At 50.9% G+C, this 13,395-nt stretch overlaps 1 protein-coding gene across 1 annotated transcript; it reads left to right on the forward strand.

The window, feature by feature from the left end:
* The first annotated feature begins 4,250 nt into the window (after positions 1 to 4,250).
* Positions 4,251 to 13,068, forward strand: mcama (melanoma cell adhesion molecule a). Its single transcript, XM_068744221.1, has 15 exons — positions 4,251 to 4,383; positions 4,818 to 4,951; positions 5,603 to 5,831; positions 5,916 to 5,986; positions 6,057 to 6,144; positions 6,318 to 6,494; positions 7,195 to 7,322; positions 8,157 to 8,298; positions 8,395 to 8,510; positions 8,600 to 8,741; positions 9,679 to 9,809; positions 9,923 to 10,064; positions 11,066 to 11,101; positions 12,299 to 12,428; positions 12,924 to 13,068. Exons 1-15 carry the CDS (start codon positions 4,251 to 4,253, stop codon positions 13,066 to 13,068), a joined length of 1,944 nt encoding a protein of 647 aa, XP_068600322.1.
* The last annotated feature ends 327 nt before the right edge of the window (positions 13,069 to 13,395 follow it).

Genomic DNA, 13,395 nt, shown 5'->3' on the forward strand with positions numbered 1-13,395 from the left:
GTCGAGATACACAACCAGTAGAGCTCAGGAGCGGACGATGGAAGGCTCAGAAGAGCACATCTGGAGTTCTATACAGATGCTGTGTTGACATTTTATTCCTTCTTAGAATTAAACGTGTTTGAGTGAGAAAATCATTCAAAGCGGGAAATGTTTCCTGTTTTTGACTTTTCATACGGGGACCATCAGCCTGTCTGATCTCTGTTGACAAAAAAGCTCCAAGATAATCAGCAGCCGCCAAAGGACAAGCGGGACAAACGGGACAAGCAGGATGATGGACGACCTGCGTTCAGTCAGACACTAAAGAGTTAACGGTTCGACCATGTGTTAAAGCCATCGTGGAACAGAACGAGGCTCACGCTGAACTCGTGATGAAGGACGTGTCGTCTTCACTCTCAGGGGCCCCGAACTCCCCCAGAGGGACGACTGCCATTGTTCTACCCGGGTCTGTCCAGCTGGGTCTGGTCCAGGTTCCTGTCGGGGGGGGGGGGGCTATGAGTATTGATCAGAGCTCATGAACAGAGTGTTATTTTTGAAAAGGTTGTCAAAGCGCTCATAGAGTGTGTGCGTGTGTGTGTGTGTGTGTGCGTGCGTGTGTGTGTGTGTGTGCCTGTGTGTGTGTGTGTGTGGTGCCCTCTCCTCATTAACAGAGCCGTGCACCTGTGATCACTCCGATATGCTCTTTGAGAGCATTAAGGTTCTCGGTGGGGGTCCTGTAACGGCGGGGGGGGGGGTTGGGCGTGGCACGCTCTGCCCGGCGGTTCGCCTCCTGCCCGGTGGACGGGATAAAAGGAGACGGCGTGCAAACGGGGGCCTTTGTTGTGGGATGGCCGCAGCTTGAATGCTAATGCTGTCAGAAACGGTCACAGTTTAAACGTGCGTGTGCGTCTGTGTGCGTGTGTGCCTGTGTGCGTGTGTGCGTGTGTGCGTGCACGTCGTGCTGGATGTTTGAAGCTCCTGCCGGTGACGGTTCTGATGCGGTGATGATGGATGGATGTAATAAGTAACAGAAACAATGACCTAAAACGATTGGTCAGATGCGATGACATCAGAGCGGCGGAAGAGGAAAACGATCCGGATGGAACGTTCTCCGGCTGAAACCGACCCGGCGGTCTCTCAAATGAACGAGATCTCGTCTCGGGCACTTTCAGGATTGCTGCGATTCGTGTTTTCTGTATTGACCATGAAGATCTTCTGGACATTTGATTGGATGCGGGTGCCTAAGTCCCGCCCTTCGGCTCCTGGTTTTGTGGCTTCAGGGATTTCCACCACGGTGATGACGACCGCAGGAGACGGGACAACGAGGCCTTTGTGCTGCCGTCTCACCTGAATGTCTCGTCTGTCGCGTGCTTTTAATATGAGACGTCTCCGGTCAGGCGTCAGTGGGCGGAGCCTTTCTATGACGAGCAGGAGGACTTTGAGTCGAGTCGGGTTCATCGCTTGAGTTTGTTGTACCTCCATTGATGCAACGGGAGTGTTTAGCCCTTTGACCTTTAATTAGCCATCGTGTGGCTGCGGGGCGACCTGCGTGCCTCAGCCCCGCATTTCTGAGGGGGGGAGGAGTCAAATGATGGCGGATAAATAGGAACACGAACTTCAGCTACGAGCATGAATAAAACATTCACGCTCCTCCTTTAATGGCGTCTCACCCATCGGCTGCGGCGATGAAAATTTAATGCTGTTGCTGAGGAAGCTGCTAAACAGCAGGAACGATGAGGGAGGCCCGAAAAGTCGGCGTTTGGGGGGGGGGGGGGGCAGAAGTAAAAACCACGAAATAACGAAAATACCGTCTTCTTTGATGTTGGGATGTAAGTCGATCCGTGCAGCTGGATCTCATTCACGCCTCGTTTTTCTGCAGCAAGCGAGAACGATGGCGCCCGCATTGTTCAACCTCGGGGTCGCCCTGCTCGGGGTCGTCCTGCTCGGGGTCGCCCTGCACGGGGTCGCCCTGCACGGGGTCGCCCTGCTCGGGGTTGTCCCTGCACGGGGTCGTCCTGCACGGGGTCGCCCTGCTCGGGGTCGTCCTGCTCGGGGTCGTCCTGCTCGGGGTTGCCCACCGCCTCATCGGCAGGAACGCCGAACGTTGCACCCCCTGCCTTGGTGAATTGTTTTAAAACGGGCGCATCACAGCTAAGTTCGCGTGGTTCAAAGCAGCGTGAACGTGACATCGGCGCCATCCACGGACATCTGCAGCGAGCCCACCTCCATCACCGGTGGGGTTGTGGGCGGGGCCGCAGGCTGGGGCTGTGATGAAAGGGCGATCGCTGAGGCGTAAAGAGGCGCCTTTGAGGAGATTTGCAGCACTTCCTTATCGCCGGGCCCTTCGCCGCCGCCCCCGCCCCCGCCCGTCTCCCGGGGAACGGTCTGCTGGGAGATTTGTGCCTGTGAAAGCGGCACAAGGAGCTCTCCTCGCCACTGTACGCTTTACTGAACGTGTCTCAGGGCCCTTTGATGTCGGGCGGCGCCGAGGGCCCCCCCAGGTGTTCCTCATCCACACTTACATGCTCGCGTTTTACACGCGCCGCCCTCTGAGGAACGTCGCTCTGCTCGTCCGTTTCTTCACCGGCAGCTTCAATAAGCTGCTTTTCTTTTCCCATAAAAGTGGAATCAAATACAGGAAATGTTGCGTCGCCCGGAGAAGCCCGTCCAGGTCTGCTGCTTCATAGATCATTTATTTCTGGATCTTTCTCTTCTCAGAAGAATCTCGCCTCATTTCGCGGCTCAGCGGACCCGTGAGGGATTAGGGGGGGGGGGGGGGGGCAGGTTTGTTCGGACTGTTATCGGTGGCTGCAGATCTGCCAGAGACCTAAGCTGACAGCGTTAATTAAGTAGCGAGCTAATCACAGTGTCCTCTTCGGTTAGCGTCCGGGGGCATTGTCCCCGTGCTCGGCTCATAATGAGGGACTGTTTGCTGGACGGATGTCCCTCATTATGTCTCTTACCGTGTCATCTGCTCTGAATAGAAGGACAGAAACCCGAACTGTCACATCCTCCACGCGCGTCATTACGCCTGTTTACGTGCTAACGGGCGCCACGGGCGGGGTCTGTCGTCCTGTTGGAGCACAAAGAGAGCTGAAATAGAGGCTTAGAGCTAATTCAGAAATATAAATCCCAAATGCGTCCTTTTGTAAATGAAGTTCAGGTCCAGCTGTTTCCGTCTCTGTCGGATGAGGGGCTGGAAAATCACATTAATCCCTCCAGCGATCACTTGATTAGGATTAAATAATGGATAATAATGCAGCATTAACCTGCCCCCCCCCATCGCTGTCAGGACAGTCATTTGGAGTCTTGTTGTCCAGCCAGAGGCCTGATCCTGTCAACACATCCAAATATGCCGGGCAGCGTGTGTGTGTGTGTGTGTGTGTGTGTGTGTGTGTGCTTCTTCTGAATGAATTAGCCTGTATCATCCAGACGCAGGCGCACACACACACACACACACACACACGCCCACGGGTCTGGTTGTCAGGGTGCATGGATTGTGTGTGTGTGTGTGTGTGTGTGCGTGTGCTTTCGTCCGTGCAGCATAAAGTCACAACAGGAACAGATAAAACCGGTCCCAGGTTGGCTTTGGAAGCCAAATCCCCAGCGACCCCCCAGCGCTAATCGGATTAGCTGTGGAGTTAGCGGCCCGGCCCCAAACAGACGCGACATTTTTGACTTCTGTGACTTGTTTTTCTGTCTCTATAATCTGTTTGTCACCGTCGACACGTTCAGGTCCCGACGAACCGTTTCTGACCTTCGGTGTAAGTATGCATGTGTGTGAGGGGGCATCTGGTCCATCTCGGGGGGGGGGGGGCGTTCCTAACGTCCTGAAGGAATTGGTTGGCGGCGGAAGGGTGTAGAAGGGAGGGGCGGGACGAAAAACGTGACCTGTGGAAATGATCGGTGGTGAGTTAAGGAGAGGACAGGGTGGTGATGGGGGGGGGGGCAGAATGGGGCAGGCGGGGAGGCAACTGGACCTTTGAGTTCCTTTCGTGCGTGGACCGGTCCCACCAAAGCTGAAGACGGTGACGACCGGCCTCTCCTCGTCATTTGGCTTTTGAAGACAGAACCGTTCCTCCTTCCTTGAGGGGCGGAGCCATGCTCTGTGGCTGATGATGCAATCAGTCTCGCCCACGGCTGTAGAGTCTCTCTCCTTTATTAAAGCTCCTCCGCTGCGCTGCCTCCTACTGCCCCGGCATGCACACGGCAGCCATTCCAACCGTTCTTCGCTGTCGCTGAAGTTGCTGAAGTAGCTGCTCGTCTTCGTCGCCATGCGATCCAGCCCCTCTAGAACAGCACCCAAGTCCAACATGGACTCCCAGAACGGGCCCGGCGTCGTACTGGCCGGCGCTCTCCTCCCTGCATTCCCCCGCGATGCCAAGGGAACTGGTTCCTGGCCAAGACGTGGGTTTGTGGTTGCAGTCAGCCAGAAGGGAGATGAAAATTATACCATGTGGACAAGAAGCTTTTTCTTCATTGTTCTGCTAACATGGCAGACCGGTCCAAGCTGGCTGGCGATGGCCGCCAGCCATCAGCCAAAGACAAAGAAGCTTCTAATTAAATTAGGACGGAGGGTGAGAATTAGACGTAGGAGGAACACGGTCACGGTGAAGCGATGTTTGGATGCGGAGTTTAATGTTTAATGGGGGTTCCATGAAATGTCTCCTCGTCTGCAGAACAATCCTCCTGAGAAGTACAGATCTGTGTAGAACCCTTGAAATATCAGTTCTTTATTGTTCGGATCCTCTTTTCGTCTTATCCTCACTAAACGCGCCTGCTTTTAAACGGCTCAGCCGAGCATGGCGTGCGTGATTTATGTCCGTGTCGGTGCTTTGCAGCGTGGGCCAAGGTGGAGCTGACCATGCAGGAGAGTGTTGAGGTGTTCCTGGGCGACCCGGCCCACATCCCCTGCCAGCACAACTTCAGCGACGCCAGCAGCGAGCCGAGCTTCGTCATGATTCAGTGGTTTGTGGTGAGTACTGCTGGACCCGATTCAGGAACCCGGCGTGTGTGGCGTGGGGGCTGCAGCGTTACAGGGTGTCTGCACTTTATATTGTGCAGTCGGGTGCATTAGTGTCTAAGTGCCTGCGGCGCCCGTAATGACGTGTAAGCCTCAAGCCCACCACAGGTCTGAGCCAGCTCCAGGTCCAGGTCCAGCATGTAGCGGGCCAATGCGGTCCCGACCCACAGAGTTCTATTTGTTCTCTTTGTCTGCAGCCACTGAGAAATGATCAGCAAACAACATTTTGCTGCTGCTAAAAGTCTCTGTTGAAAGGTTCGGCAGAATAAAACAATGGATGGAATCGGCCTTTGATGTTCTTTTAATCACAGGCAGGACGACGCCCATTCTCAGGTTATTTTGCATGAAAAAGGCAAACAAAGTAGTAAAATAAGAGTTTACATTTTTGTAAGATGAAAGGTCAAACTGGGGACAACAACAAATTGGAAAAATTCCAGGCAATGACTCAATCAGTGAGAGGAAAACTAACCAGCTAACTATCCAGCTAACTAACCAGCTTATCTCACTGAACTGGACTGTTGTTGGACATATTCCCTCCACTGAAGCCCTCTTCCTGGGGCGTGAGTGAAAGGCGAGGCGTGTCCCGGCTGTGTCCCCCTGCAGGGAGCGGCTGGCAGCAGTTCACGGATGCGGATCTTCTACAGCGACGACAGTCAGCGGATGGTGGACAACGGCACGGACTACAGCGGTCGCATCGAGCTGCAGTTCGACCAGCAGGGAACCCGGCTCACCGTCCGGGACGTCCGGCTGTCCGACGAGAGGGAATTCTTCTGCCAGGTCAACGGGCTGGCGGCCGGGAGCGCGGAGGGCAAGACGCAGCTCCGAGTGTTTGGTACGTGAGAGCGGAGAGCGTGTCCTAAAAGCGTCTCCGAAACGTCCTTGAGATTCATCCTCCTCCTGTGATGTCGTTACGCAGCTCCTCCCAAGGCTCCGGTGATCGAAGGCGTGTCTGCTGGAATATCCGTGACCAATGAGCTGCCGTCTAAGGTGCTAAACACATGAAGAACCGTGTTCTACCCGTTTCCCGCCTTTGTGATTAACGATGTCGTTCCCTCAGGTTGCTTCTTGCGAGGCTCGGAATGGTTTTCCCAAACCGAACATCACCTGGTACAGGAACGGGATGCCCCTGACATCCGCCCCAGGACGTAAGTGCAAACCGGGAGTGGCTTTTAACAAGATGCTAAGCTACAATAGCAATCGTTAGCCATCTGCTACCTGGCACTGCGTTTCTTAGAGCCTGCCCCGTCCAGGACGGTGGACCTGATTCTAATTAGTGAGTGTTAAATCCCGCCTGTGTTGTTAAATGTCTGCGTCCCAGGCGTAAATGTCCTGATGCTCGTCTCCCAGTCCGGTGGCTTCTACTCCGCCCAGAGCACGCTGGAGTACAAGGTGTCCAAGGAGGACAAAGACGCCTTCTTCTCCTGCGAGGTCAGCTTCTTTGTCCCGGCAGCCATCAGGACGGTGGAGTCCAGCAGCATCAACATCACCGTCCACTGTGAGCCTTTTTCTACCTGCGTGAGCTCTGAGCTCTCGTCTCACCGGGGCCGATCCCAGATAAACGATGTTTTATGTTTTATAAAAGACAGGAAAGCCTCCTTCACGTGTTCTCCGTCAGCGAATGGGGTTTGGAGTGAGGAATGTTATTTCTAACTCCCCTCCTGGAGTCCCAAACGTCTTGAAGGTTCTGCGCTGTTTAGCATACTAGCATACTTGCTGGTGCCGCCGCACACTCCACATTTTCACAGCAAACGGCGCAAACGGTCTCCTCTTGAAACAAATCCATGCTCCGTTTCTTGTGAGGTGTTAAATATAATAATATTTAGTGTCTTAGGTTGCACTATTTGTGTGCTGATATTGTGGCAAACACCACGGAGAATGTTCTCGTCCAGTCGGCACTGCAGATGTAAACGTAATAAGAATGTTCGTCTTGATGATGCAACAACTGCAACCATGCGAGTGATGCGTGGGAGGATTCCCGAGCATCGCTGCAAAACGTCAAAATCAAAGACTGGGTTGAGCTTGAGATCAAACGTTAGCCTTAAACCTTGTTATCGTCATTAAGGCCCCAACGTTTTATATTTAACACACTTTATTTGTCTTTATTTGTCCCTTGTTGGACTTGAATGACACCAAACAGTCGGAGCTGTCAGCATTATGGACATTGTGTGTGTGTGTGTGTGTGTGTGTGTCTCCAGACCCCACCACCATGGTGGAGCTGTGGAAGGAGTTGCCCCAGGGCTTGGTGAAAGAGGGGGATACTGTGGAGCTGCGTTGCCAGGGCGACGGCAACCCCCCATCGCCCTTCATTTTCAGCAGAGAACAAGTAAGAATGGAGGGAATTTTCTCACCCTTGAAGTCGTCCCCCCGAGACGACGGGTGACACACGGGAGACACGCAGGGAATGTTTTTGATATGCAGAGCCCGACGAAGGCCGTGTACACAAATGTGTATCGCCTCTGATCTGACCCTGGCTGGCCCGGACCGGGTCTGAGACGGGGGGGGGCGACCCGACGAGGACTCATTCCCACGTCGGAGACACAATCACTGTGTGTGTGTGGGGGGGGGGGGGGGGGGGGCAACACACAACTCCGATGACTTCATGTTCTCTCAGGGAGAAACCGACCAGAAAACCGACTACTGGAGGAATAAAAAAGGAGTTCACGGTGAAAAGTAGCTTCTTAATTGATTTTGTGAATCCGTCGCCCTTTCACCAAATGAGCTGCGTAGTTTCTGTCCGCCCTGAAAGTTCAGACCTACTTTATCACATTTAATAAGTAATTAGGGAAAATGAACATTAAACGAAGACATGTTTTTAGGTCGAGCTCCAACAGCCGCTGAGATGATTCCCTCCGATCGAGTGGAAGCTGCTTCCTGCCATCAACCAAGACAGTTTGGATGTTACAGTGAAATATTTGGGATGTGTTTAAGTCGTTTCCTCGCCTAATGGCCTCTCGTGTAAACCGTGTTTGAGTGGCGTCACGGCTCAGAAGCCATCGATCAGTAAAATGAAAACACGCATCCCGTCTGTGGAACCTTTTTCTTTCTGCTAAATAAAACTGTAGCAGCGAGGCAAAGACCCACGAGACCCGTCCAAACCACGCCTGATACCAGAAGCAGAGAACATACTGGAGCTTCATCATCATCTTCATCATTACAGGAGCCGGACGTTGAACTGGAAAAAAGCGGCGACGTGTTGATCCTGAGTCCAGTGTCCCGGAAAGACGGCGGGATCTACCAGTGTCGTCCTCTGGACACCGCCGACGAGACCATCAAAGGAGAAGTGCAGCTCACTGTGCACTGTAAGCGCGCGCACACACACACACACACCTTGCTTCCTGTCTTCACTCAGAGATATGCTGATCGCATCATGACCAGCCTGTGTGTGTTGTGCTAAGACCTGGACCCGGCTGTGGTGGTACCCAGAGACTCAGAGGTCATGCTGAAAGGAGAAGATCTGACTGCGACCTGCAACGCCCTGTCCTCTCTGAAGACGTCCACCGTCTGGTTCAAGGTGAGCGTCAGTCCGGGGGAGAACCCGAACGCATCAGCTGCCTTCAGAGTCCACGCAGAAAGCTGGAGATGGTGTGTGTGTGTTTGCAGGACGGGCAGCAGGTGGGTCAGGGGAACACCTTACACCTGAAGGACGCTGCCTACGAAACGACGGGGGAGTACGTCTGCGAGGTGACCGTTCCCTCCCTGCCGGCGCTGCACGCCAGCGGCTCCGTTCACATCATCGTCCAAGGTCAGTCTCCGCCCACAGAGGATCGCTTCCTGAGGGACAGTCTTTGTGTGCTTTCCTTTTCCTGGCTTGACTTTCCCTCCGCTCTGAGACTCTGATTGTTTCCTCCTGTCTTTGTCTCGTCTCTCTGTGACCCCGTGACCCCGTGATCCCCCTGATCCCCCTGATCCCGTCGCTCAGGGTCGGTTAGTTCGCTCAGGATCCAGGGCAGGGAAGCTGAATAACAAAAACATTACAAAACAAGACATGCAGACAGGAAGTCCACAAAAGTACAGCAAAGTACGTCCAAAAGGTGCAAGAACCAAGAGAAACCGCAAGAAAAATAACTCCCGGAGGAAAGGCGGGAAAAGGAAACGCTACAAAATAAAAGAGGAACTAATCTAAGACAAAAATCTACTGCAAAGCTTTGAAATATACAGTAATACCTCGACTTCCGACTACTGAGACACGAGCAACTTCCAGATGCTAACGCTAAGTGGCCGAGCGCTCCAATCTCGCTTAACCCGTTCAGTTCAGGTCTTCGTCACCTTCCGTCCTCGTCTCCCGGGTTGCGTTTTTCTCCTCGTCGCACTGCACACCGCTGTTAGCGCTACCGCCTGCAGTGGGACATTGAGAGGACAGAAGAGAGTAGACGGGAGTACAGGGAGGTGAGACGCAAGGCAAAGGTCAAACAGAGGGCATCTGATGACCTGTATGACCTGCTAGATAGTAAAGAGGGAGTCGTTTAGAGGAAGATGAGGAAGACACCCAGGAAAAGAGCGAATATCATGGAAGGACTTTTAATGTGAAAATGCTGCAGAGGAATTGAATTCATGTGAATAGCGCGTCACCTTGTTTCTTTGTTTACATCATTCATGGAAATATTAATGCGGTGATCGAATCGTGTGCGTGTGTGTGTGTGTGTGTGTGTGTGTGCGTGCGTGTGTGTGTGTGCGTCCAGGCGGCCCCCAGCTGGTGGGGGTGCAGCAGGAGGTGCAGCAGGAGGAGGCAGCAGGCAGGATGGTGAACCTGAGCTGTGAGGCTCTGGGACATCCGCTTCCCAGCATCACCTGGAACATCGTCGGCAGCCAGGTAGCCAATCAGACGACACCGTGACGGCTGCCAACATTCCAACAGGCGGCGCTCATGACCTGTAGACGTTAGCTTTAGCCCTAGCGACGATAACTTTGTGTTTGTCTCCACAGAGCTGGCACGAGGTGGTGAGCAAAGCGAACGATCACACGACTCGCAGCGTGGTGTCGCTCAAAGTCACGTCAGACGTGAGCGCCCTGTGCAACGCCTCCAACGACATGGGAACCGAGGTCAAGTTCTTCAGCATCAAAGCCAGTAAGAGTCTGGAGCCGCATCCTCCATGCTCAAGATACAGATTTATACCGTTTATACCGTTTTAAATACAGATTTATACAGTTTAATTTTAAATATGTTGCCCTGCGATGAACTGGCGGCTTGTCCAGGGTGTAACCCCGCCTCTCGCCCAATGACTGCTGAGATTGGCTCCAGCTTGGCCCGCGACCCGATGACGGAATAAGCGGTTGGCAAATGAATTAATGAATCATTTTAAATACAGATTTTTACAGTTTTAAATACAGTTTATACAGTGTTAAATAAATATTATAAAGTTAAATACATTTTATACAATTTTAAATACCGTTTATACAATTTTAAATCAAGTTTATACAGTTTTGAATACAGTTTAAATAAAGTTTTAAATACAGTTTATCGTGTTAAATAAATTTTATTTAAATATAGTTTATAAAATTTTAAATACAGTTTTACACAATTTTAAATACAGTTTGTACATTTTTAAATACAGCTGGTCCTTACTTAGCGATGGAGTTACGTTTCTTACAGTTTGACGGAGTCCGTTGTTAAAAATTTGTCGTTAAACATTTCGTCATTAAACAAAACACCTATTGACCGACAACTTTGCCGACAATTAGTGTGGTCAAAAACCGTTTTCTATTTACATGCCTACAGGCCGTTTTTATTGTACGTACTCACTCACAACTCTGCAGACGGTATATTCCAGTCGTCGTAACAGCGATTCCTTGTCGCTAAACGAGTACGTCTTTAAGCGAGGACCAACACAGCTTTAAAGCTTTAAATACAGTTTCCATTCCGACAGTCCTTTTTTGGGAATTCTTCCCAACATTATACGCCCACTTTGGTTTTTATTCAGGTTGAATTTTCCGTCTATTTTTCTGCTCCATTGGATAATTATCGCTTAACATTTTTGTGTTTTTAGAGTACGTTATTTTATTCTTTTTTTGCTGTTTTTTTGTTAAATTGAAAATGTTTTCTGATCTTTGTGTTGCTGTTCTTCTCAGTTCCGAGGGTCACCTCAGCCGCCCCCTTCACTCCTGGTAAGCCCATCGACCGGCGTCTTCTTGCTTTCTGTCTGTGACAACAAAGGTTTGCGTCGCTGTAGATTATTTATGCGTTACGGCGGCTTTAATCCAGCCTGTCTTCAGTCGGCTGCGGCTCGTCGGGTCGGCCCGGGAGCACATGAAATATTCTGTTTGATACCGAGAGAGAAATCTCAACCTCAGCAAAGTGAAGCGCAGCAGCAGCCGTGATGATCCTCGGCCCGAATCACCAGCAAAAACCTTATTTGTGAATTCGTTAGTCTCACTTCTGACATTTCCCAGCAGTGGTGTTTTTGTTTTTGCAGTGGAGAGAGGCATCATTTTGTCTTCCTCTCACAGTGAAGTCGTCACGAGCCTCAAGAACAGAGCGGGCCGCTGCGTTCTGAACATTCGGTTCTCTCCTTGTTTATGACGGTTCTGAGGGTCTGTTTTAAACAGTCCTTCAGACGAGACGCTTCCTGGAAGCAGCGGCGCTACTAAGAAGGAATGTCACGATGCTAAACAGCTAACGACGGCTTAGCCTGGTTTTATTTTTAAATCCTCGGATGCAGAATGTTTCATCTGGAAACTAAACTAAAACCCAGAAAATGATAAAAATAGTTTTGACTTGAGTGAGTATTAAATGTGAGCTGATGAATCTTCACGTTCAACTCGAGCTGGAATTCATTCATACATTGTATTTAATAGTCAGACGTGTGGTAATACTGCAGTACTTTCCGGTGTTACTTCTACTCGTAGTATTTCCCAGCTGTTTCCTTGCGGCCTCGAACCAGCAAACTAAAACACGGCTAAAAAGCAAAGGGACAAAATGCTTTGATTTAAAATCAAATCCTCTGAATAAAGTCTCAGACTTATTAAGTTTATGTTTCACAGATGCTGCACAAAATAAATGACATTTCTCTGCAGTCCTGCAACTTTAATGACTGAAGTGACATAATTTCACGCTCTGCTAATGATGTCTTCTGCAAGAGGACGTGGACTTTGTTGGATAAGAGCCTTAAGATGCAAAACAGAGCCTCTGATAGAGTTTAGAGACTCTGAGATGTTTTTAGTCTGGATTTACAAAGACTGAAAGAGAAGTGAAGTAATATTCTGATATGTAGTCCTCCCACAATGAATCTTTCCCCCCAGAATGCTCAGGAAATGACACTAACCTGTGTGTGTGTGTGTGTGTGTGTGTGTGTGTGCGTGCAGCAGAGGGCAGCGGTGTGATCATTGTGGTCATCATTCTGTGTCTGCTGCTGCTGGCCGTCCTCGGCAGCGTCCTCTACTTCCTGCACAAGAAGGGGAAGATCCCGTGTGGACGCTCAGGGAAACAAGAGATGTGAGAACCACGCAGAACCACACAGAACTACGTAAAACCACACAGAAAACTACACAGAACCACACAGAAAACTACACAGAACCACGCAGAACCAGAGAGAACCACACAGAAAACTACACAGAACCACAGAGAAAACTATGCAGAACCACAGGAAACTACACAGAACCACGCAGAACCAGAGAGAACCACACAGAACCACACAGAAAACTACACAGAGCCACACAGAACTACGTAAAACCACACAGAAAACTACACAGAACCACACAGAACCACGCAGAAACACACACTTAGCTGAGTCTCTTTTTTTAGATGAGTGATTCATTTTTTTCTGGGATTTGTTCACGCCCTTCTTTCTTTGACTCGTCCACGTCTTTATGGAGAGGGGTTCTCTTTAATGGGTTCTGGTTCTGGCATTTAGAACCCCTGATCACCGGGTCACTTTAATGAGACCCAGCCCACTTTTTAAATGGTCGTAACCCGGGTTTCTGTCAGCAGCACCAAAGAGAAGACCAAAGACGACATCGTCGTGGAGATGAAGACCAACACAAAGAATGAGGACGCCGTCCTGCTGAAGGCTTTAAACGGAGACAAGAAAGTCCCCAATGAGCAGGTAACTGGTCCTAACCCTCACTGGTCATAACCCTAACTAGTCTTAACCCTCACTAGTCCTAAACCCTCACTAGAAGCAGCTTCAAGTCGGAAGTAAAGCATGATTGGGATGATAGTGGATCAATAATGATAAAGTACTGATAAACATGGCAGCTGCTGGTGTGCAGAGAGATAACATCCTCCTCTTCCTCTGTCCCACCAGTAAACGTGACGCCATGCAGCGGGAGGCGGGACGCATGGACGCATGCGTGTGTCGCAGCAGGAGGGACACACAACCGGACATTCCCCATTCATGCTTTGTTCTTGGCAGTATTTGGTAGAATGACACAGGGCACGCACACGCACATGCACACACACA

The sequence above is a fragment of the Brachionichthys hirsutus genome, chromosome 10 (genome assembly GCF_040956055.1).
Source record: "Brachionichthys hirsutus isolate HB-005 chromosome 10, CSIRO-AGI_Bhir_v1, whole genome shotgun sequence".
Taxonomy (NCBI): Eukaryota; Metazoa; Chordata; class Actinopteri; order Lophiiformes; family Brachionichthyidae; genus Brachionichthys; species Brachionichthys hirsutus.

Coding starts and splice junctions, on each gene's coding strand:
- mcama (XM_068744221.1), top strand. CDS start 4,251: ATGCGATCCAGCCCCTCTAGAACAGCACCCAAGTCCAACATGGACTCC. Junction 4,384..4,817: donor AACTGGTTCCTGGCCAAGAC/GTGGGTTTGTGG, acceptor GGTGCTTTGCAG/CGTGGGCCAAGGTGGAGCTG. Junction 11,102..12,298: donor AGCCGCCCCCTTCACTCCTG/GTAAGCCCATCG, acceptor GTGTGCGTGCAG/CAGAGGGCAGCGGTGTGATC.